At 40.7% G+C, this 25,521-nt stretch overlaps 1 protein-coding gene across 2 annotated transcripts in view; it reads right to left on the bottom strand.

Annotated features, from left to right (window-relative positions):
- Nucleotides 1–25,521, bottom strand: part of SEMA6A (semaphorin 6A) — a 147,484-nt gene that overhangs the window by 41,871 nt on the left and 80,092 nt on the right. For both annotated transcript variants that reach the window (XM_004376970.2, XM_004376971.2), the window contains exons 3-11: nt 24,693–24,810; nt 20,484–20,544; nt 18,574–18,636; nt 17,765–17,866; nt 12,294–12,384; nt 8,587–8,706; nt 7,792–7,880; nt 6,418–6,635; nt 3,309–3,440 (exon numbers count right to left, since the gene is read on the bottom strand). In XM_004376970.2, coding sequence (XP_004377027.1) covers nt 3,309–3,440; nt 6,418–6,635; nt 7,792–7,880; nt 8,587–8,706; nt 12,294–12,384; nt 17,765–17,866; nt 18,574–18,636; nt 20,484–20,544; nt 24,693–24,810 — 994 coding nt within the window. The remainder of the gene's footprint in view (nt 1–3,308; nt 3,441–6,417; nt 6,636–7,791; nt 7,881–8,586; nt 8,707–12,293; nt 12,385–17,764; nt 17,867–18,573; nt 18,637–20,483; nt 20,545–24,692; nt 24,811–25,521) is intronic.

Genomic DNA, 25,521 nt, shown 5'->3' with positions numbered 1-25,521 from the left:
CTTCAGAAAAACCAGCCATTGAAAACTCTAGGGAGCACAGTTCTACTCTGACATAGGTGGGGTCAGCATGAGTTGGAGTCGACTCACTGGCAACTGTTTTTCAGGGTACTACCCCAGCCAGCCCAGTGAAAGCACCCTGATGTCTATAAGAGGGACACGGTGAGCATGTGGAAAGATCAGTGTCAACCCACTAACGTGGTTAGAAAGTCCCTCAAAGTATGCATTCTGACAACAATGTCTGAGTGACAGCATTTTCACACTCAGAGGAGATTATATTAAATCAGTTCTCCCTGAAACCTGGCCCCTCAGGCCTAACTCTGCTTCCTGCTTATCTAGAAACTTTTTGCCCTTGAGTCGATTCTGACTCATAGCAACCCTACAGGACAGAGCAGAACTGCCCCATACAGTTTCCAAGGAGCCGCCGGTGGATTTGAACTGCCAACATTTTGGTTAGCAGCTGAGCTCTTAAATACTGTGCCACCAGGGCTTATCCAGAAGGTAGCTAAAATAAGGCAGTGCCTTTACTCTCAAACATTTACTTAGAAAATGAATGAGGTTGAGGGTGATTTTTGCACCTAGTCTGCTATCCATAAGCAACAGAGTGTGAACATGTGAGATAATTCAGGTGATGAAGGCTTGGGAACCACATGGGTTCCTCCCCTGGGTACAGAGGTTCACATTATCTCAGTTAGTCCAATTAAATGTACTGAGCTAGGTAATTTGTATGGGGGATTGGAGGTTGGGGGAGGGAGCTGGAAGCAAAAATACAAAATCATAAATCACTGGGCTCCCTTCCAGAGGCTCACAAATTCAGTGGGGAAAGGGAGCCACACATGGCTGCTTCTATATAACTCAGCTTGCAAATGCTATAATGGAGGTATGGAATGTGTGTCACATAGAGAAGGCAGGCAAAGGGTTGGGGGGAGAATCCCACTCTTGTCCCAGTTAGAAAGAATGTAGTCATAGTTTGAGGATATGAAGGAGATTATGTAGGACCAAGAGGTCTCTAGATTGTCTCTGGATCAAAGGTTCCTTATGAAAATAGACAATTGATAAGTGGTAACTCTGGTGAAGAGTAAGACAGTACATAATACTGGGGAAACCAGCACAACTTGTACAAGGAAAGGTCATGGAAGCTCCCTAGACACACCCAAACTCCCTGAGGGACTGAATTGCTGGGCAGAGGGCTGTGGGGAACCACAGTCTCGGGGAACGTCTAGCTCACACAGTTTATAAAGACAATGTTCTATATTCTACCTTGGTGAGTAGCATCTGGGGTCTTAAAAGCCTGTGAGCAGCCATCTAAGATACTCCACTGGTCTCGCCCCTTCGGGAGCAAGGGAGAATGAACAAAACAAGATACAAGGAAAAGACTAGCCCAAAGGACTAATGGACCAACGCTACCAAGGCCTCCACCAGACTAAGTCCAGTACAGCTAGATGGTACCCGGCTACCACCACTGATTTCTCTGACCGGGATCACAACAGAGGGTCCTGGACACAGCTGGAGAAGGACGTAGAACAAAATTCTAACACACAAAAAAAGACCAGATTTATTGGCCTGACAGAAACTGGAGAAACCCCGAGAGTATGGCCCCTGGACACCCTTTTAGCTCAGTGGTGAAGTCACTCCTGAGGTTCACTGTTCAGCCAGAGACTAGACAGTCCCGTAAAACAAAATGGGACTAATGAGGCACAGCAGTCCAGAGATAAGGACTAGAAGGCAGGAGGGGACAGGAAACCTGGGGATAGGGAACCAAGGTAGAGAAGGGACAGTGTTGACATGTTGTCGGGTTGTTAACCACTGTCATAGGGCAATATGTGTACTAATTGTTTACTGAGAAACTATTTGTTCTGTAAACCTTCATCTAAAGTACAAAAAAAAAAAAAAAAAAAAAAGATTATCTATGTGAGATCAAATTGACAACAGCAACTCAAAAGGTTTGATGGGAAGCCTAGGGGACAGTGAGTTGAGGATAATGGTGATGGAATAATTTGGAAAAGGATAGTGAGAATAGCAGCACAACTGGAAGAATGTAATTGATGTCACTGAATTGCACACGTAGAAATTTTTGCAATGGTATATCTTTGGCTATGTATATTTTCACCAAAAAAAAAAGGTCCTCCAAGGTTGAGAAGGGAGAGTGTTGACATGTCGTGGGGTTGTGAAGCAATGTCATAAAACAATATGTGTACTGACTGTTAAATGAGAAACTATTTGTTCTGTAAACCTTCATCTAAAGTACAATTAAAAATCAAACAAACAAACAACAAAATACTAGGCAATAGTGAAGGGTGAGAGATAACAGAATGGACCATTGAATGGGGGTGGCTGTGGGCAAGGTTTGCAGGAAACACCCTCTCTCTGCCATGTGCACCATCAGAATTGAACATGAGGAGATGAGGTGGGAGAGGTGGCCGGTCAGTTTGGGAAAGCTTTTCAGAGGGCATTCAGGAAATGTCCCCTTTCTGCAACAACAACGAAAAGGTTCCTTACGAAAGCAATAGTAGGGTGCAACTCGGGAAAAAGGGATTCTGTGCCGCATCTGGACATGAAACAGACCAGAACCTGGTAGACCAGAGATATCCTAATGATCCACTGTATCTGCTGGGCTCTTCCTGCCCTGGCCTGGAGTCTTGGGCTCAACTCAGACCTGGCCTGGTCACAAGATCCAGGGGACATCACTTATAACTCATACTTTATTAGGTATTAAAGACATTTGTTAGTCGATTTGTGACTCACAGTGACCGCATGTGACAGAGAACTGCCCCATAGGGTTTTCTAGGCAGATCTCCAGATCTTTAGCCAATGGATCCACTGGGTGGGTTTGAACCACCAACATTTTGGTTAGCAGCCAAGTGCTTAACTGTTGTACCACCAGGGCTCATGGATCTCTGTAAAATTGAATGAAGCAGGAAAGAAAAGTAGAAATAATCTACCCAGCTTTGTGAACTTACAAAATACACTTTACCTCTCTGGGTCTCAGCTTCCCCACCAATAGGCCAATGGGGCTGTCTGGACCAGATGGCTCCACTCATTCTCAGATTACAGTGGACAGACTACAGATGTAGAGGCTAAGCAAAAGACTAGAGAGACATTGTTTTCAATATAATTACAAGTAAATCTGGGGTTTGTTAAGAGGATGAAGGCAAATGACCTCACAGCCCTTTCCACCCTTGCAGGATGTGCATCTGCGTGGCCAGCGTGGAAGACACCCACATGTAGTTCATATAGGATGGTCACTATCAGAGGAGCAAGGCTCACCAGGTCTAGAAGCGTAAAAGTGATTTACAAATATTCACATGTACCTGGGCTTAGGCACTCGTTCATCAGGAACTGGTGTCCACGTGGAATCCGGAGACTTCTGCTCTTTGAATCTCCCAGTAAACACATTGGCAATGTCAAGCATGTCATAGGCACAGACTGCAGACCCGGGGATGCTGCAACATGACATTTCACAAAAAGCATTACTCAGTAGTTACGCTACAGTTTGGAAAACATACTCCAAGGAAACTTTCCTGTTATAGGCAGTTGAAATTTAAAGTTAGTATTCTGAAGACTATAAGTGGAAGGGATTCTAATGCATAAAGAGAATGTTTTTTCACTGAATGTTTTCAGTGAAACTTGCATCATGGCCTTAAAATTAGGGCTAATTACAAACTCTTCATGTCTTCACTCTCTCCGGAAACCACTGTTGTTTATAAAGGTAGAAATGTTGAGCTGGAGATTTAGAAGTTTCATGAATTCCCTGATATTAATTATCATCAATAATCCAGAGATAAAAATCTCTGGACCACATTCTGCATCTCTAATACTGGTGAAAATCTGAAGTAAAAATCCCCTCACTGTCCACAAATGCTTTTTAAACTTGGTTCTTTAAGCTAAGAACCCAAGGTGTGAGAAAGTGTGTGCAGGGAAACCTACACATATTTTATATTAGTGACTGTAATTTAAATTTTTACTTCTTGTTTATTTGCATAAGACTAAACCACCAGTGCTTTGCAAATAAAGAGCTCTATAAAGTGTTAAATAATAATAATGATGGTAATCTCTATCTATAATTACATCCTTGCCTGGCACTCCTGGAAGGACTCAGGGATTTTTTTTCATCAATGGTGGGAAGGCATGAATTATTCATTCTTCTGGGTACACTGTTTATATTTGAACCCACGTTTATTTTTGACTATGGTAGCTACTTGATTTTGATAAAATAAAAGGTAGGAAACACTGCCGAGGAACTGTAATTAGGTGTTGAGGTAGTGGGCTACTCCATTACGACAGCTCCCAGGGCAAGAGACGCAGGCACTTCGCAGCGTGCGAACATCATCTGGGGTGGAGTGAACACTTAGTCTGGATTTTGCATATGTTGAAGGGTTATGGAAATCCTGCACAAACGATTAGGAGAATTTTATGCCATCTATAATTTCATAACAAAATTATTAAAGTATTACTAATAAAGCAATAATTAGGGAGAAGATAAAAAGCTTATTTAAAATAAGGCGGAAGGATTAATAGAGAAAATTTAAAGGATTACTTTTTTATAAAGGATGTAGTATACGTATTATTCACAGAATTGAGTATATAAAACAGCGATCTCCATTTGTTCTGGAATTTAGAACCCTAGCATTATTTATTTTATTTCGTAAGACTCTCTTTACATTCTCTTTCCTTATATTTACCCTTATATATCTTATTTACCCTTATATAATACAAAAAAAAGAGTAAATGTTGCTTGAAGTACTTTATGACACATCTTGTAATAACTTAAAACACCTTAGGGTTTTAGAATTTCTTATGAAATCCCTTCTTCTTATCTACTTTCCTCCCTTCCCCCTTTTCTTCCATACATCTTTCCTTCCTTTCTTTCTTCATCCTCTCATTTATATATTCGTTGTTGTTAGGTGCTGTTGAGTCGGTTCCAACTCAGCGACCCTACGTACAACAGAACAAAACACAGCCAGGTCCTGCGCCATCCTCACAATTGTTGCTATGGTTGAGCCCATTATTGCACACACTTTGTCAATCCATCTAGATGAGGGTCTTCCTCTGTTTTGCTGACCCTCTACTTTATAAAGCATGATGTCCTTCTCCAGGGACTGGTCCCTCCTGATAATATGTCTGAAATACAAGAGATGAAGTCTCGCCATCCTTGCTTTCTAAGGAACATTCTGGCTATACTTCTTCCAAAACAGACTTGTTCATTCTTCTGGCAGTCCATTGTATGTTCAATATTCTTCACCAACACCATAATTCAAATGCATCAGTTCTTCTTCAGTCTTCTATATTCACTGTCTAGCTTTTGCATGCATATGAGGCAACTGAAAATACCATGGCTTGGGTCAGGCACACCTTAGTCCTCAAGGTGACATCTTTGCTTTTTAACACTTGAAAGAAGTTTTTTATAGCAGATTTTCCCAATGTAATACATTGTTTGATTTCTTGACTGCTGCTTCCACGGGTGCTGATTCCAAGTAAAATGAAATCCTTGGCAACTTTGATCTTTTCTCCATTTATCATGATGTTGTTTATTGGTCCAGTTGTGAGGATTTTTGTTTTCTTTACGTTGAGGTGTAATCCATATTGAGGCTATAGTCTTCGATCTTCATCAGTAAGTGCTTCAAGTCCTCTTCACTTTAAGCAAGTGAGGTTTCAGTGTCTTAGATTAGCTAAATTAAAAAAAAAAAAAGGAACGAACAGGCTGACACTCAACATTTCTAGGTACAGTGTTTGATGGTTTATAAATCCTCACTACAGTCCACCAGAGTCAGACAATGATGCTGTCATTGGGATCCAGGCCATGGTCCAACTTGTTGAGTGAGGCTATCTGAGGGAGACTTCCTCTGAGAGGTCAATAACCAGGATACCTAAGGTAGGATGCAAGATGGAGCCATCTGAATCCTGAATTTCACCCTGTAGCATTTTAACAAACTTACAGTGTTTTACTTCAAAAGTCACCAATCCAGTCACGGGAATATTAACAGTCAAATGCAAAGTTAGATGAGCTGGAAGAGACAGGAGAGAAATTCTTGAGTTCCAAACCTTCCACTTCCATCTACTGACTACTTGGACCAGGTAGTATAATATTTTGAGCTGTTTCCTTAAGTGTAAAAAGAGGACAATAGTATCCAGTTTCCAGGATTACTGGGATTTAGAAATAACATGTGAAAAGTGTTTATATGCCAGGCATATAAATAAAAATTACTGTTATAGTTTATCTAATTACTTTCCTTAAAATTCTAATCTAATAATGTTTATACTGTTAATTTGTTAATGAAAACCCAACGTTAAGTGCTTCTTAGCTACAAATAATGAGTAGCAATTCTTCCTTCAGTTGCGAATACTGTGTATTAGAAGAGAACCCCCGGGAAAAGGAAGACGGGAAGACCAATTAGGTCAACACAGCCAGGGCATGGTTACCTGTTATAAGGTGTGGAAAAGGTTGCCAAGACAACATCACGGCCATTAATACGAATTACATCTGTTACCGCCTGGAGTATGCTGAAATAAAAATGAGAGTCTCCGGGAACTGAGCAGTTCAAGCGAGCCTTTAGAAAAGATGTCCACTGTTTCTCCAGGACTCTTTGAGACCCTCCCATATCATTCTTGCACACCTGAGCCACTCTTGGAAAAACTACCTGTAGAGGAAAAACACACCGAAAAAATGAAATGCACACACTTTGCAAGGAGATCTTAGTAGAATTTGCCTTCCCTTAAAAATAAAAACAGAACAAGGTGCTTAATTTTATCCCGTGTTTCTAAAATCAGTAGCAGGGGAAGAAAAGAAAAAAAGGGAAATTCAGCATTGGAACAGCATGTTTTAAGAGATAAGGCTGTGGCATTTAATACAGAGCCATAAATCCTTCAGAGGAGCAGCTCCCAGCCACATAAACTCATTTCCATACAGACTGCTTAGCTTTTATTTCTACAAACAAAAGCACACTTTGTATGCACCATCTCTGCATCCTCTCTGGTGTCTGTAGGCCCTGAATTGCTTACTCTGAGTTTGCATTCCTCTAACTATGCAAGCCACCCTGACATTTTATTTATGCCCTCCACCTTAGTGACCCTGATCTGCTCTCTGTGGTAAAAAATTACTGAATGTAATCCCTTAAGTGTTCTATTGCTTTTTTGCAATAAAGACAAAAGTCAAGATTTTCAGTTTTGCTTCAAGATACCAGATATTTACTCTCTCTCTGACAAGCAACTCAATTAAAAAGAAAAAGCTGTTGAGTATACCTGGAAATCAAATCTTGAGATAATTGAAACTCAGTATGAAACCAACCAAACATCTGTCAATTAAAATTTCAAGAGAAATATTTAAGAGGTTCCCAGTAATCTGTTACCATTCTGAAAAGGCATATAGGCATAGAAACAAAAGTTTATCATTGGTTACCAGGTGTTGTGAGGAGGGGGAGCTGCAGAGTTATATTTAGAGGGTGCTGAGTTTCTGTTTGAGGTGATGAAAAACTTTTAGAAATGGAGAGTGGTGATGGTTGCAGAACACAGTGAATGTCATTAACATCACTCAACTGTACACTTAAAAATGATTAAAATGGCACTTTTTGTTACATATATATATATTTACCACAGTAAATTAAAAAAAAGACAAGACATATAGGTCTTCAAGACAGCACAATGCTTCACATCCACCAATCTGTGGCTGGATCTTCTCAAAATGATGACCCTGTCATTAAGATCTATGGTTCTCATTTCAAAGCCATCACAACATTAGCCCAAAAGTGGATTTCTGAAAATGTTACAGAAGAAGCCAGAGATATCCTCTTCTCTTACCTTTCCCATGGTGTTGTACTCCACCGCTATTTCCCTGAAGAAGAAGTAGATGTAGTCTCCATAATCCACCGCTTGGACAAAATATGGCTCTATGGACAAATACGCACTTTAATTGGGGACATGTCAAGCAGAATTAAAAGAAGAACTTTAATCAACTGCAAATTCCAATCAAGTTGAATTAATTTATTAATTAAAAGTACAGGGCCATTAAGCATTGGTTACCAGGAACCATTTGTAATGACTTCATACATGCCAGTGCTGGTGACTTCATTAGGCAACCGAGTCTACAAATTACACTTTTCAGAAGCTGTTACAATCAACAATGAAGAATAAATAAGTTTTGCATATCTCTGTAATTTTATTTCCACAATGGAATCACCATATTACAGCAAGGACTGACTTTTGTACACATCTCCTTGTCTGACTCATTCAGGGTTGTGAATAGCTTTTTTCCTGTTTCCCCATAGCCTCCAATCCCCTCTCCCCTTCCATGAATGAATTGTTCAGTTCTTTTCATGTGGGATGCTGAAATGAGAGTCTGAGGCAGGGAAAGATGAGTGTAATATATTCTATTGTAGTGGCATTGGTAGTTTTGTTAATACTCCAGAAACTCATGGGAAGGGAAAAAGGAAAGTAAATAAATCAGTTGAAGCAAAAGATGCAATTTACACTTTCCTGTCTGTCAGAAGTCATCACAAAAAATGAAACTACAGTCTGGTCTGTCCAGACTCTAAATCTCCCACAAGATACGTATTCCCCCAATCCCTCCTCTTTTCCCCTTTTAATTGTGTTCACCTTTCAACCATTTTGAATCGTGCTTGACGGTCCTCAGGGTTGGGCTGTCTCCAAGACTCCGGTAAATGACTGCATCGATGGCGAGGAAGTCAGTCACCGTGGCTGAATACAGCTTTCCATCTGAGACGAGGAAGAAAAGAGGTGATGGGATGGGAGCAAGGCAGTGGGGGCTGGGAATAATAGAGAAATCCCCCAGATCGCTTTCCTACATCAGGCAAATGAGATAGGACAACTGGGAAAAATCCAAGAGTCGCTGGGAAGATACTTAGCCCACATGCCTAACCATTTAAAATTGGGATCATGGGAGATGAAACATTTTTCATTTTTAAATTGCATGGCAATTTCTAAGCAGCAGCAGCAGCTCAGGGTACAAGTTAAATGAAAAATACTGTTTGCCTCACTTGATTAGATGGACCTTGACTGAAATCTCAAGGCCAAGACCCCTTAGACACTAGCATTGCCACCACACCGTGGTGAATTGGATTAGGTGAGAGCCCAGGGAAAGACAGAAGCTGATCGTATCACCAGCAATTTTAAGTAACAAGCAGAAGTAACGGGGTCCTCGGCTAGAGCAACTGATAGGAGAGGAAGAATGACCCACAAGCAAAAAACGGCTGACTACATTTCATCCAAATTCTCCAACTTCTTATATTTCGAGAGTGCCTGCTCCTCCTGACCTCAGTCATGAGAGTTCACTAAACTCTGCCATTCTTTTGTGTTACTAGCTTAAGTAAAAGACATTGGCTTCAGTATTTCCAAAGTCGCAAACTAAACACATTCTGATACACAAGACGCCAAAGCAAAGACAAAAACGGGGGTGGTGGAGGGGGGGGTGGGGGAGTGTGCAAAGTGCAACCTGGCATTTCTTTATGAATTCAGGCTTTTGGGGAAACATGTTTGAGTATATTTCCAAGTCAAAAGAGAGCGATAAAGATTGATCCCCAAAACTTTCGGTTCACTACTGGACTAACATTCTTAACACAAATAATCAAGTTAGTATGTTCTAGAACACTAAAATCTATGCAGATTAAATGCAACCAATAATTCCATTCAAAATTTTAAAATTACTTCCTAGATTCATTTTTAATGGATTACATATTTTCTTTCATTGTATGTCCAATGACTTCGGTACAACATAGTAATCTTTCACCTCTTCCATTTGTGGGCTAGGCAGCATGGCTTAGAAATGACAAACCAAAATAATCAATAACAAAAAAAACCTTATTCAAACATACCTAAGCAAAATTTTTGGAACTGTGTATACCTTTAGTCTTAAAATAACTGAAATCGTCTCTTGTTCAAGTTGGAGCTGTCTTGATATCTGCATTATTAAAAGCCATACCTCAATGAGTGTTGATGGTTTTGGTTAGATTAGAGCTGCAGTCAGCAAAACTTTCCTTTGAAAAACACCTATCTACATATCACAACTTCTCTCATGCAATCACAGCCCCAGGTCACACGGATACACCTTGGTAGTGGGGACAGTAGGAGAGAGGTTATTCTCCCAACCACTCTCCAGGACTCTTCTTGTTTTACTTTCATTTCAAGCTGGGTATCCCACCAGAACTTTTATTTGTAAAACGGAGCACTACTCTGCCACTCTTGGTCATATAACAATCATTTAACTGCAACAATGACCTTCCATTAATAAGGGCTGAGCTTTTATGAGATTTCGAACATTCCAATGATAAACTATTTAAATATACCTGCCTTTTTGGGGGGGGAAGGGGGCACGCTCATAGTATTACCTCATGTGGCTTGCTCTGTATAAAACAAATGAACAAGCCAACAAACAAACAAACAAAAAAAAGTTGCCATCGAGTCGATTCTGACTCATGGCGACCCCACGTGTGTCAGAGTAAATGGTACTCCATAGGGTTTTCAATGGCTGATTTTTCAGTAGACTGCCAGGCCTTTCTTTCGAGGCACCTCTGGGGGGACTCGAACTGCCAGCCTTCCAGTTAGCAGGCAAGCACTTTAACCATTTGCACTACCAGAGACTCCTTGCTCTGTATTAAAAAAAAAAAAAAAAAAACTAACCAGTTCTATGTTGATTCTGACTTATGGGGACCCCATGTGTTGCAGAATAGAACTGCACTCCACGGGATTTTCATTGCTGTAAACTTTAGAAACAGAATGCCAGGCCTTTCTTCCTAAGTCCCTCTGGGTGGTTTGAACCACCAACCTTTTGGTTAGTAGTCAAGCGCTTAACCAGTTGCACCTTGCTCTCTATATAAAAACAAAACAAAACAAAAAAACCAAACCTATTGCTGTTGTGTCGATTCCAACTCATAGCTCTATATAGCTCCTAGTAAATATTCTGCCCATTCTCCCCTTTCTACCTCAGGCTACAAAATGTCCTCTTTTTAGTTTAGTATTAAATTTAAATTCTTTACTGCGGCCCACAACCTCCACGCTACCAACTAAGGAAGCTTCCAAGTGTCAGGTGCTACCACAGTAGTTACACAATTGAGAATATGCTCAAGCCCTCTTGCTCCTGGCCTTGCTCCTGCCCATGCTTATAAATAGGTCTGTAAGACTGTGTTTCTTACAACGCTGCTTCCCAGTGTGCTCAACCCAGGGGAGAACCTGGTGAACCTTTCCTTCTTAACTTACCGTTAACTGTTTCTACAACCTGTGACTGCAAAACCTGCCTCACAAATGGGTTACACTGAGGATGAGGTTCAAGGAGCCAGAAGCTAATTTTTTTTATAAGCAAAGCCTTAAAGTCTTTCATCCAGCTAGAATGTGCCAGCTTTTAGCTGTTATGATGAAAATTATAGCTAACTGCTTTATTACATGCTATAACAATCGCTATTACACCAACACATTTCCCTACACCCACCTCCACATACACAGCTGGCAATGAATTTCTAAATAAATTCTTAATTAAAACACACACACATACAAAAATCCCACTAAATCAAAGACGATGGCTTATTTGCTACCTCTTTAGATCTTCTGCAATGGAAAGAAGGGGCAGGAGGAGGGAAGACAGCACAATCTAAGCTACTGAGCATCGTCCCCTCCCCTGAACCACAATCTTTAGGTCAGAGACAGGCATGGAGCCTCCTCAGGTCAGTGAGATTCCAGAAGATGTTTGCTGGAAGCTTTTGAGCAAGTGGCCTCACTGATCTGAGAAAGCGCCCAGAAGAAATCAATTCCTTCCTTTTGTCTCTCTCTTTCTCCCTTCTATATGTGGACATGACGGCATGTAGGCCTCATCTGGGCTGGCAGTCATCCTCTGATCGAGAGAGCTGCCAGTCTCATAATGAAGTTGATGCAAAGCAGAGAAATGAAAAGGAGTTGCATCCTGCATGATAACTGTTGAGCTGTTGACTCAAACCAACCTCAAAGATTAGCCTACCTTAAACAATATATCCACTTCGGGGCTTAACCTGGTTTGAGGTCAGATTTTCTATTACTTGTGCCCAAACACACCCTAACCAATACAGGACATACCCAGTGTGCTATGTTGTCATACTTTTCTGAAGGCACAAAACATGGGAAAGTGTGGCAAAGACCTGTGTTGAGAAGCAAAAGTACAATTTCCATACTAATTGCAAATGGAAAAGACATTTTTCATTACTGTATTCACCACAGAATCAAAGCACTACTGTGACTCCATGAATCCTCCAAAGCAGATTTGCAGTGACAGGCTGAAACATGCAAAAGTAAATGCAATGAAAAGAAATCAGGTCATTTACCTGCAAACAATGCAACGTTGGCATGTTTGGCATCATAAGGGCATCTGGCCATTCCACTAAATTCATCCCCCAAAGGTTCCAAAGTATCCATCTAAACGAAATAATAGGACTTAATTATGAACAACCACAACGAACAGTAGTAATAGCAGGTAATATTTATTAAACACTTAATGTGCTAAGTGATTCATATGTATTCTTGCAAATAATCCCTACAAGTAACCCTCTGAGGTAAATCTACTGGTTTCAGATGAGGAAACTGAAGCTTACAGAGATTCAGTCACTTGACCAAGGTTCTACAGCTGGGAAAGTTGGAAATTTGGTCATATCTGAGTGACCCTTCACCATTACAAAAAGTTGATTACCAATATCCTTTGGGAATGGTCTAGAAATAAGTGCCTTTTCTGTTGGAAAGGAATTTCTGAGGCCATCACCTGAATTATCTGTTGAGTCATGAATTCTATAGAGAATGACCTCAGTTTTTGGTTTTGTTTTGCCTAAGAAGATCTGCCTTTGTGGGTTAAATCCCAATAGACAGACAATGGAATTTTTCTTCAGCTTAGCTGGCAGAATAGTATGGCATCAGCAAAGGTGCAAAGCCATGTACACAAGCACAGCTCAGCGGCCTTTTGCACCTACTTCGGAATCATGGAATGTTAGCTCTGAAAATGACTTTAGAAATGTGTCCCAGCCTCAAATGGTATAAATGGGAAAGGGGGACCCAGAAGCTGAGAGGCTCTCACAGGTCCAAAGCAGTGAAGAGTGCAGCTGGCATTTGACTTCATGTTTCCCAATGCTCAACAATGCCTTTATTCCTTTATGCTAAAGGTTGTAACTGGCCTGCAGATGAGTTTTATTCAGCAATTTTAGTATTATAAAAACTAAGCACAAATTTTAAAACAAACAAATTGTACATAAAAATCTAGATTTCTTGCCTCTTTTGAAAAAAAAAAAAAGGGAAAGTCAATTTAGGCCCCTCTTACCCAACTAGCTATAGCTGAGTAATGGTGCCCTCTTGCTTCAGATAAGCAAGTACTCTCCAGCCCCAAGGCCCCTTCACCCACAGAATATATTTATACCTGCTTGCTTCATTCTACAAGCTACCTGCCTAGACCAATAGACATTTGTAGGTGTGGCAGAACCTTGCTAGCAGTTCACCAAGCTTCATTCCCTTTCCTTGAGATCACATCAAACTACATTTCCCATCCTCCCTTGCACTCAGGTGTGGCCATGTGTCTGAGCTCTGGCCAATGGAAGATCTCCCAGGGTCCTCCACACTTGCTCTGTGCCCATATTTGCCCACCGGATACAGAGGATCCAGTGGAAAACGGCAAGACCCTAGGAGATGGCAGAACTATGCAAAGATAGAGCTTGGCCTTCTGAATAACCTCATAGAACAGAGAACACTTCTCGCAGACCCACACTCCACTGTGATGTGAGAAAGAAACAGACCTCTATCGTAATATCACTACATTAGTCAGAATTTGGCTGACCTTTACCAATAATACAGTGCTTCCTGCTGTCTCCTTCGTACTCTGATGTAGGAGTAAAGAAAAGGAGACCAATATGTCTCCTTCTCCTTACTTCATAGGATCTTCCTAGCACATAAAATCTCAGCTCCACTGAGTCCATAAAATGATCTCCACCTTAACCATTAACTGTTTTATACCACTTTGTGTTTTCAATCTTCTTTATAGTTTTAGCTTATTTTGTTTACACATTTGGGAGTTGGATGGTTTTACCACAGATATGAAAATGGAAAGAAGATGAACCTAAGGTAGCACTGATGCTGAGGAAGGAGATGCTGAAAGGCCTGTAGCATGAAATTAAGGTACTTGGAGTCGTTGCTCAGGAGGCAAGAGTGAGGTTCTCGTGAGCAGCAGTTACTGTCGCCAATTAATTTTATCTTTTACTCTAAATTCCGAAAAACAATTTGAGGAATGTGACAGACCTTTTCCATTCATCACCACCTTGAGAAGGCCCCTAAAATAAGCCATCTTATTATTATTATTTGACTGTAGAATCACAGAAAGCAGCTGTTAAAACATATATTTTTAGATGAAAGGTGTTCAAGTCAGACATCCTTCAAAGCAAAGCACTCTTCCCCCCAGCACATTTTTATTAGTCTTTTTCTGATGTTGTATCCCAAAAAAAGCTTCATGTTGGACGGTGACAGACTTTGTGGTCTGTGGGTCTGGCAAATATTCAAAAGTGATGCTTAGTACACAGTGATGCAAAGGAAATGCCCTTATCCCAAGCAGTGCATGCTGTAATCCTGCAGTGGGGAAACAATATGCCAGGGAGATTTTTTTTTTTCCATGTACCTACTTCTAAAAAAGTGGCTATAGCTGTAGCTAGTCAGAGGTAGAAAGTAGTGAAGGATTAATGTATTGGTTTGTGAGTTTGGAAAGGTCCAGAGACAAAACAATTCCATGGTGAAATCCTCTTCCCATGAAGTAAGAACTAATCCTTGTGGTAGTCATCAAATATTAGACTTAACAGCAGTCCCTGGGGGAATTAAATCACCATAGGATACAGATAGTTATACAAAGAACCAGCCTGACCTTCGCAGAAGTTCAAGAGGTTTAGAGAACAGGAGAGAAAAGGCATGGAGTGCAGTTTTAGATTTATAGTAGATAGCGTTCAAAATTCCTCCCCAGATAATCTTATTTGGGGCTGTAATCTTTCTAACACATTATGCCTATGTCTGTTATACAAATTATATAAACCACAGTGGAGGCAGAGATTGTCACCCTCCTGCTTCAAGTTACTCTAATCAACTTTTTGCTCTTGTTCTATAAGACTTAGGTTTTTTAGTGGAAAACTGGCCATTGTTTTTGCTATAACCCTTTGGTCCTGATGTGTTAAAAAAAAAATTAGAAGTGTTTATTAATGGAAACACACACACACACACACACACACACACACACACACACACACACACTTAAAAGAGAGGCTGTCCATTCTTCCTATAGCTAGATACATTATGTCCTGTGTCATCAACAAATTCCCTCTGTGCCCTGAGTCTAATAGAACCCCTTTCTGAGCCATGCCAACTCTTTTCACTGCTATCCACAGAAGCACGCATATAGATGGGACTGAGCATGAAGAACATCCCCATCTGTGGCTTCCAAAAGGCCCAGGCTCCTGGAATGGAACGTCTCAGCAGGTATGGCTAGAACAAGCAAGAGGTGAAGGTATCACTATAAGTGAGGCATCGTGGGGAATAGAACATTTGCGGGAAAAATGGGCTAGACCACTCACAGTCCATGTATCACAGTGCCAAGAAAACCTGTAATTTGTCATAAAAGACAGCCTTCCAGCTAGGGAATTCCTTTGGATTTGTTAGAAGCATTAATCTTAACAAGTTCTAAACAATGACAAACAGGGATGGAATATTAAGTGGTGTACTTGAAGCTGAATCGTCAGCTGTCTGCTGCCACTGGTTAGAGTAAATGCTAGGCAGGACTGGCTGCCTCTACTATAAGCTGATGGAACCTGTCTTTATTTAAAAGTTTGTCATTTTGTTCACGATGGAGTTTTCTTGCATTAATTTTTGATTTTCTAAAAATACTGCATTAGAAATATAATTTATCTTGATTACTGAATTTACGGCAACCCCTTAGATTTTGTGCCTGAGATGAGTGCCTCACTTGCCTCACCCTAATCCTGGCCCTGTTGGTGCCCATTTCCAAACATAAGACTAGTGGAGGATGAGTATGAAGGTAAGAGAGACCCTACGTTCAATGGCTGTGCAAAGAAAGGGCAGAGGGGCTTTAAAGCTCTCAAACCAAAGGCTGGTGAGACCTCCGGTTCTAGTTCCATCCCATTACTTCTTTTCTCGTGCTTTTGCACTCCCTAGGTTTCACTACTATGTGTGCTGATAAAACCGAAATCTGTATTTCTACCCATGTCTCTTTCTAAGTGAAGGCTTAACCGTTCATCTTCCTGCTAGATGTCTCTATTCACGTGCCACAGTTATTGCCATCCACAGTGTAGGCATACTCATCATGCTCAAAATCCAACTCCCTATCTCCTTACCATCCCTACCCAACACTGCTCTTCCTTTATCTTCTGTCTGGGTTGGTGGCAGCCCCATCCATTCACTCGCCCAAGAGAGAGCCTGGCAGTCATTCTTGATTCCTCCCTCTCTCCTTATCCTGGGCATCAATCATTAAAGCCTACTGACTTTTGTCACTTAGACATTTTCCTAAATCTGTTCTCTTCCCTTCATCCCTGGCCTCTTTCTTGTTATCACTTGTCACTTCACAGTCTAGCCCTTCAGAACCAAATGGAGTTTCTCAAGCGTAATAGGCTGTTTTTTTACCCCATGCCTTTGTTCATGCCGTCCCTCTATCTGGAATGCCCGTCTCCCTTCCGTTGGTTAACTTATACTTATCCCTTAAGACCAATGCCAGGCATTACCTCAGTCATTCATTTATTCCACAAACATTTATTGAGTACCTGGAATTAAGCACAGACACAGGCTCTGCACTCACAGAACTTACGAGTTTCTTATGAGTTAGACAGGAGTGTTCCATGCGTGAGAACAGTAGGTGGAACGTTTGAAGGGAGGGGTCACCTACCTCCTTCTGGAAGCCTTCTCCAGGCTAGGTTAAGTACTCTTGCTGTGCTCCCATAACACTCTGTTTCACTATGGCAGCAACCTCATGGAATTGTAGTTTCCTGCTCATTGTCTTTCCTCCCTAAGGGTGGGGGTCTCCTATTTGTGTTTACAACTTCAGGGCATGGCCATGGCAAAAACTCCATAGTCGTCTGCTGAGTGAAAGACTTGCAGAAAGAAGGGACAGGAACAATAACAGATGGAGAGCCAAGACCCTAGATCACTGCCATCTCTGCTCGCGCAGCTGGTGAGCTCCCTGATGGTTCAGTAACACCTCTACCAGCTGTGTCAGGACTAAATAGACTTACCAACTTGGAGAGTTATTTTCTTCTCCCCCTGCACAAAGGCCATGGTAAAGTCAGGCACTCTTCTCTGAGTGCTAAAGTGGAATTAAATTCCTGAGTTCTTTAAAATCTCAACTAGAAGAAAACCTACAGTTTCAAATGGCATGCTTTCGAGATTCCTTTTAAATTAGGACTCATTCACAATATATACGTGTTTTTGTGCTCATGGAGGAGACGATGGGGGTGGAGGGAGAAAGAGAGAAAAAGGAAATGCATATGGTACACGTGGTAAGTATGCTGTCTTCCAAACAATAAAGAATAGGGTCTTACAGAAACTAACTTTGCTGTGTAGGCTCTTTGAAGATGTGTCAATCAATTCTGAACAAACAGGAAGCTTAGAAGCCTGCTCAGGCTCACTCATGTGGAGCAATACATTAAGTTGAACAAGTGAGAGGAACCCCTGGGTGGTGTTGAATTACCCCTCTTAGGTTGCTGCAGGTATAATCACAGTCAATTATGAAATACCTCCTGGCCAGGTGGTTCCACACAGAGAAAACAGCATTTACCTTATAGTTTCGGCAGGAAGGGTTGAAGGCATTTGTTCCACAGACAAACAACGTATCATCATTTTTCTTTAGAAGAACTTTAATAAAGTTGTGACATTCATCCTGAAAAATAATTCAAACTTTTTTACATTGCTCCATTCAATATAGAAACCCATTCTTCACGTTATACCATGATCTGCTCGCAGGGGGTTAAAATGAAGGCAACTGAGGAGATCCCCTATAAAAGTTCCAGTTCCTGCTACTATTAACCAAAAACAATTGCTTTCTCAACAGCAAATAAAAACATTGTGCAGAATGGAAGAGTATGTTTAGGTAACAAGGAAAAAGCAAGTCTGCGGAGCGACAATCTCCTATCATAGTAATTTTAATGCCAGATGCTCTAGGGTCCCTTGATGTACAAGGCTCCTGGTTGAAGTGTGTTTTGATGTTGTTTTCTGACCAAAGGCACAAAACCCTGTATGTCTTCAGCAACCTTTTACGAGCTGTTCCCGAGTCCCCGTGGGAACTGGGCTGCGAGGTGGGGTTATCGGATAGTGCACTTGGAAGAGCTGGGGCAGCCAGCTTTGTGCCCATAATCCCTGGTGCGCTTAAGTAGTTCATGATGCAGCCCGAGCAGCTGTCGCAATGTTTCATCACATTAAAAGCAAACTATTTCTGCAAATTAAAGCCTTCAATAAGTTGATGGAAAAAGCAATTACTGGGGAAAAAGCGAATGGCATGATCCATTCCATATCACAGTCGATGGCTAGAGATAACAGTCAAAAAGTTAACCCAAAGCGGCAGCTGCAGGAGAAATGAAAATTGCCTACCTTATGTTTTCCCTTCATTCTGCACGTGTCTACATCAGCCTGTCTAGATTTCCATGTCAGTTTCTGCCGGGATCAAGAAAGAAATCAATTAGAGTACAGAGGGTTGTTGCATTTGATTTTAGAAGTAAGAGTTCCCTTGGGGAGACCGGAGGCTGAACATATATATTTATTGAAAGCTTTCCGCACCCTTTCTCCGTGATTAATTCACCACAGCAACAAAAGATTAGAGATGGAAACGTTCATTTAATTTTGAACTATCTATTCATTAAACTACAAAATGATCTTCTCTTTGAGATAAAGATAAAGGAGAAAGGAAAGAAGAATAAACAACAGAGTGGAATTTTCACATAAAATATTCCAAATTAACTTGCTAAATTATACTCATTTTGATAAAACCTATGTCCTACCCTTTCTTTTCAGTTGATAAACCAATGTCTGTAAAGCAGGCTTTTTCCTTAAAATTTGGAAGCAATTTTCCTATGCCTAAAGGGGACGTTCACTTTAGGTGGACAAATATTTAACTCAGGTTATTCTCCTTCATAAGGAGCTCTGGTGGCACAGTGGTTAAGGTGATTGACCGCTAACCAAAAGGTCGAGTTATGAAACCACCGCGGCTCCATGGGAGAAAGATGTGGCAGTCTGCGTCCGTAGAGATTTACAGCCTTGGAAACCCTGTAGGGTCCCCATGAGTTGGAATCGACTTAACGGCAGTGGGTTTTTGGGTTATTCTCCTTTATGTAAGTTACTGAACTGAAGGAATTGTCTACTTCTATGTACAGATTTTGTCAACTAAAATACCCCCATGTGGAGTTACAAGGAAAGTTAGGTTATACTTTATGTCTGCCTGAAATGGACAATGAACAAATTCCTGAACCACCACAATCAAATGAAACTTAACACTGCAAGGCATGGGAACATAACATTGAAACATTTCTGGAATACATTTGTGGGATAAAACTTTACATATGAAAATTGGTATTTTTCTGGCACAAACGTGGTAATATACTATTAAATAAATTTAGAAACTACCTAACTCCAAAATACATGCACACCTACTCGGGCTTCAACCAGTTTGTTCTGGTTCGAACCCCTGCTGAGAATTTGCACTCCTAACAAGTTTCCAGGCTAACACTGTTGGTTAGGGACCAATTCTGAGAACCACTAGTAGAGCAAAAACCAAACCAAACTTGTTGCCGTTGATGAGTCGATTCCAACTCATAGTGACCCTACAGGACAGAGTAGGACTGCCTCATAGGGTTTCCAAGGAGTGACTGGTAGATTCAAACTGCTAACCTCTTGGTTAACAGCCAAGCTGTTAACCTCTGCACCACCAAGGCCCCCCTAGTAGAGCAGTAGTTCTCAAAATTTATTATACACCTAGAGATATCACCGGGGGAAAATCAACTGGGGATCTTGTTAAAATGTAGATTCTGATTCAGTATATCCAGGGTTGAAATGCAAATTCTCATCAGGGGTTTGAACTGGAACATACTTAATGAATAACACATGAAGTACCTATTTCTGAAAACTTATTAAGCCCTAACATACTCCCAGATTAGAACCCAGTTGCTGTCAGTTGACTCTGACTCATGGCGACCCCATGTGTGTCAGAGTAAAACTGTACTCCGTAAGCTTTTCAATGGCTGACTTTTCAGAAGTAGATCGCTAGGCCTTTCTTCCAAGGTGCCTCTGGGTGGACTCAAACGCCAATCTTTTGGTTAGCAGGCGAGTGTGTTAACTGTTTGCACCACCCAAGGACTCTACTCTCAAATTAGGATCCATAGAATGCATGCTGGTATTTCCATATTATTTTTAATGACATCATCTCAGTAAATGTATTTAAAATACTTAATTCTCTTCAAGTACTATCTTACAGCCCTTCTTTTCAGAAAGGTTTTAAAACTACTTACTTTGCTACAATAAATTTCTTCTGTGTGTGATGTGTCTATATCAACAGTATAAATATGGTCCCTGTAAGTGAAGAAAAATTAATATGAAGTCAAACACAATACACAAACACAAGAGTCAAGACAGTTTATTTTCTACTGAATGAAGTTTTATCTCATTCAAGACAAATAAATCCATATCCATGTTATTAAAATAAACAGGCATTCACATGCAAGAAAAAGAGCCCAGCCTACAAGAGACGTTCTGGATGACATTCAGCATCTTTCTGATGAAGCGCACATCCTGCTTTAAGGAACACCTTTTATGGAAAACTTTTCTGTAGTTAGTATTCTCTCTGATACGAAAACTACAGCATCTGTATATATGCAGTTCAGGAAAAAGGACTCTGAACGTTAAACTGGTCCAAAGACTGGAAGACAAACGGATTCACATGCCCTTTAAGTGTCTTCAAATCCATGTACCAAACGGTTGGTATTCAACATGCCACGTTTGTCCAGCAGGAGGGTTAACAAAAAGCTTATCTCCTGCTTCATCTCTCTTTAGAAAATATATTTCCAGTCTTAGCTTTGATGATTTGATTGACAAGATGGAAAGGAAAAAAGATAATGGAGGTAAAATTATTTCCAGAAGCCACTCTTTTCTTCCCACAGTGATGGTCAACTAAGGTCTAAAATGTACCTGAGCCAAGGTTTACATTTCTTGCTTCTGTTCACCTTCCTGTTTTGCTGAAAATTTGGTTCTCTTTACAACTGGCTGCCAATCTCCCCTTGGAAGGGGAGAAACAGAATCAGCAGCTCAGGTGTGGGGCTATATTTAAACATCCCCTTCTGTGCGAGCTGAGTACAAGGGCGTTTTTGTCTGGAATTCAGAAGAAAGAAAAGAACTACACTCAACTGGGGAGATGAGGGGCTAGTGAGGGAAAGCAAAACAGCTCATTTTTCCTTGAAATAATATTGACTTTTTCTAAAATGCAGGAAATCCTGGGGCTGGGAAATCACCCACAGCTTTAAACTAGGGCCTTGAGGCTCTGATGCAGACTTTCAAGCCCGCTCATTATTAGAAAGAGAGATAGGAGAAAATTATTTCCTTAGAATACATTTCTTTTTTTTTTTCCTTCTGATCTTGGGAAATCTGTGTTTGCTACTGCTTTTAGGGAAAGTACAACAGAGAAAAAAATAATATAAAAAGAGGCTATCTCACATGAAAATAAAAGGAGGGGGCGGGGCAGTTGGCTTACAAAATTCCCTTGCCTGCCATGAAACCTTGAGTGTGAGTGTGTGTATGTGGAAGGGTGGTGAGGTGGAGGATGGGGAGCCTGTTTTGTAAATTGCTGAACTGGAATGTTTCTTCAAAATTCAGTAGGGTGCCAGAATCACCCTGCCCTTTAATTTCAAGGCAGTTTTATTGCATTCATTTATTACTTGCTTGACTTTATTGTTGGTGCATGGTCAGGCTCATTACTGGAATGGAATTGCCCATTACTTTGGTATCAGATTTGAGATGACTCTAGGCTTTCCCTTGCCCTGCCTCCCCTCAAAACTTAAGTAGGAGCTGAATATAAATGAACTGTAAATTAACACTGATTAATATGCATTGGCAACTCCTCAGAAAGCTCTGGGATTGCCCCTTCTGGCTTGGCCTGTTTATGTTAATTAGCAGTTTAGAGATTTACCAAAAAAAAAAAAAAAAAAAAAAAGAATTTATAAAGTGGATAATAATAAAGCAGAATTGAAAGGGGTTCTTGCCACCAAGCCTCACTGAATCCTCGGTTTCTGGATGGGACTTGGCTTCCGATTACTGACACCAATTGTTTAGAAGAACTGGGAAGCCTTTTTAAAATAGAATTGCATGAATGAAATCTCCTCTTGGACAATGGCAACCTTTTTCAACATCCAAAAGATCACATTACCCCAGCAAACAGAAACAGCGCTTTATGGAGTAAACCACAGATCAGGATCAGGGGTTATTCCCAGCCATCATGTGTTCGTCCCAGGATTCACACACTGCACTTGCTGAATTAAGTTATTTGAACACAAACTGACTTAATCCTACTACTTCCTCTTCCCCTCTCCACGGAGCAACACTGAATTGTGGGTTGCCATGGTTTGAGCTTGGGGGAAGGATTTAACTTTAAATCGTGTTACATGCTGCCTAGGAACCTGGATCTCTCAGGGCAAAGTTGGGAAACATGAAATTAAAAAGAGAGGAGAGGCCCTAAATATGGTGGCCACAAAGCTACGTTAGGGATTTGTCCAAGGACAAGTATTGGGGGAAGTGGCTGAGTATGGAGTGAAAACCAACATGCCAGTGAGAGGGTGTTACAAATTTGACCTCTAACCAAAGTCAATTCAGTTTTATAGTTTTTAAAAAATGACTTCTTTTTCTTCCTTTTCCTTCAACTTCTTCTTTCTTTTCTTGAGGGAGAGGATTAGGAGAAAACAGTCTTGGTTTCAATGAGCTGGAATAATGGTCACCTTTAAGTTTGCACAGCACCTTGCTCCTTACTCACCTGTACTACAGTCATGCCTATGCTACGTCACTGGGCACAAGGGCAGTCTGTATACCATTTTCCCCACCAGTGACACAGCTGCTAAGTGAACAATTCATAGGAGATTCTTGAGTCAACCTACTTCTCACAAATCCAATGTTCAATCATTTGTTTTGATCCGTCTTTAGGTAATTGGGTACAAATGTAATCTTCCAGGTCTGCTACATCTAAAAAACTAAAAACGGTATTTATGAAGGAGCTGCTATCTCCTGGAGAGGCGGCTACTGACGACCTTATTGGCATGCTTTTTAACAAGTACCCACAATGCTTATTTTTTTTGGCAGCGGCTATTAGAAGTTTATTTTATGATCAGGGCAAATAGTACCACCTCTCCTGCTTAGTGTGCAGCACAGTATGGCAAGTAATAGCACGGACTCTAGAACAAGATCAACACGGTTCAAATCCTGCCTCCATCATACTGGCCTAGTCATTTAACCTCTCTGTACCTCAGTTTCCTCCCTTAAAACATGGGATAACAATAGCTCCTTCTCATAGGGCTATTTGGAGGATTGAATGAGTTAACATTTATAATTTACAATTATATTTGCAGCTTACATAGCACATACAACTGGTAGGTTCTATATTAAGTATTTGTGAAATAAAAATAAAAAAATTTTTTGGCAATGCTTTCTGTAACCAAATTTGGGGTACTCTCAAGGTGTTTAGAAAATGCTTTTTTAATTTCATATTGCAAAGTTTGTAACTTCAGAACATCTATCTACGTACTTTAAAAGAATCAAGCACTGTTATTTATCTCTCGTTACCTATCTCATAGCCAGGTAAGTATCACAAACATAATTTCTATTTCATCTTCCCAGCATGAAATGACTAATCAGTCTAGATTCAGGTAAGATCACAATGAAACCGCATAAGAAAGGTAGTACTCCCACTCACTGTTCATTTATAACTATTCTGAATGAGCTATACAATCCAAAAATGGAGGGAATTATATATTGACGGAATCCCAAGCGACTTCATTAAGATAATCTAATCCAACCTTTCATTTAACAAAGGAAACTTATGGGCAGATAAGTTGTCATCCAACTAAATTAAGGGCAGAATTAGAACAAAAGCCTAAATCCATGGGATCCCTGTTGAGGCAACACTCGTAACATGCCATTCAGTCTTAAGACATGAACTATCTAAATGAGATTTCCTCAATGGATGAGTAGCCTCTTAGTAGAGTCAAATAAAAAACCTTTCTCTTATATATTATATTTATGCTTTCGTTGGATGCCATTGCCAGTCTGTCAACAAATGATATATACTGATGTTCACTACACAAATGCCAGCAGATTTAATACACACACACCTACACATGCACTGTGTAAATACATGTTTATATGTTCAACTCAATTTAATATACAAGTATCAAGGAGCAAAGCACTCTACTGGGTGCTGAGTAAATATCTGCATATATGTTCAGGATAAACAGGGGATTATTTGGGTTTAAGCTCCAAAATATACAATTATTTCTATCTAAATCCACATAAAGCTAAACAGACACAGAAAATCTTGAAAGAATGATTGCTTGATGAACTAAAGTAGCCTTTAAATTAAATAAGGCTTTGTGTGGGAACCTCAAAATCTGAAAAATGATGCATAGCCAGGACTTTGGACTTTTGGACGTACTGAAGGCAGATGTGAAGGAAAAGTCACTTACCGAGCAGCAACGTAGAGTGTTCTATTCATGATCATAATCATCTGGATGTCCAGTCTGTGCCTCTGTGTGGTGTTCCGTCCTGGCTTGTGGCCCACAAACACCGGATACTGTTTTGTATCTGTGAAAAGAGGAGATGGGGCAAGAGAGGGAAGAAGAAATCAAGCCAAGAAATGATAGGGCAGGGGTGGGTGGGTGAGTAAAATCATGTTTAAGTCAGACCATGCCACCATTTCCATCAGAAATACTATGACAGAATAGTACTCCTTAAGGCTCATCAAGTTACAGTTTAATTTCCGGATGATAATAAGCAATAAGCCTGGACTTACAGTTCTAAGTGTCACAATTCCTCAGTTGTCTCTCTTTCTAGGGGTTAAACCTGCTAGTGAACCCTTCGCAGGAAGGTGCTCTTTTCTCCCACAGTTTTCTTTTCATCTTCTGTAGAGTGCTAAGCCCGAGGGGCAGTCTGCCAAAGATCTTGTCTCGGGACAAAACTATTTCAAAGCAGCCTTCCCATCAATCACCACAAAGGCAATGTGGTCTGGAGGCGAGAGCCTTCATCCAGGAGCCAGAAGAAAAATACAGTCTCCACAGGCGTCCAGTTGGAATAATCCACTATTGAAGGCTGCCCCATTAGGTTGGCTGGCATTCTAGGAACGGTAGAAAGTTCACTCCCGAGTTGAGCAATTGGCTAATCTCACAGAAATGGAGGCTTTGACAGGACAGGGTCAAACTGAGTGTAGCCAGTAGGGTGGATCTGGAATTTTCTCTGACTTGGGCAGTCAATGAGCGTATTTCTCTTTTCCTACAGTTCTCTTTGATTAGGAATGGG

Source organism: Trichechus manatus, unplaced genomic scaffold (genome assembly GCF_000243295.1).
Source record: "Trichechus manatus latirostris isolate Lorelei unplaced genomic scaffold, TriManLat1.0 scaffold00047, whole genome shotgun sequence".
Lineage (NCBI taxonomy): Eukaryota > Metazoa > Chordata > Mammalia > Sirenia > Trichechidae > Trichechus > Trichechus manatus.
Note: the sequence above shows the minus strand (reverse complement) of the source record. Positions and strands in the feature narration are given on the sequence as shown.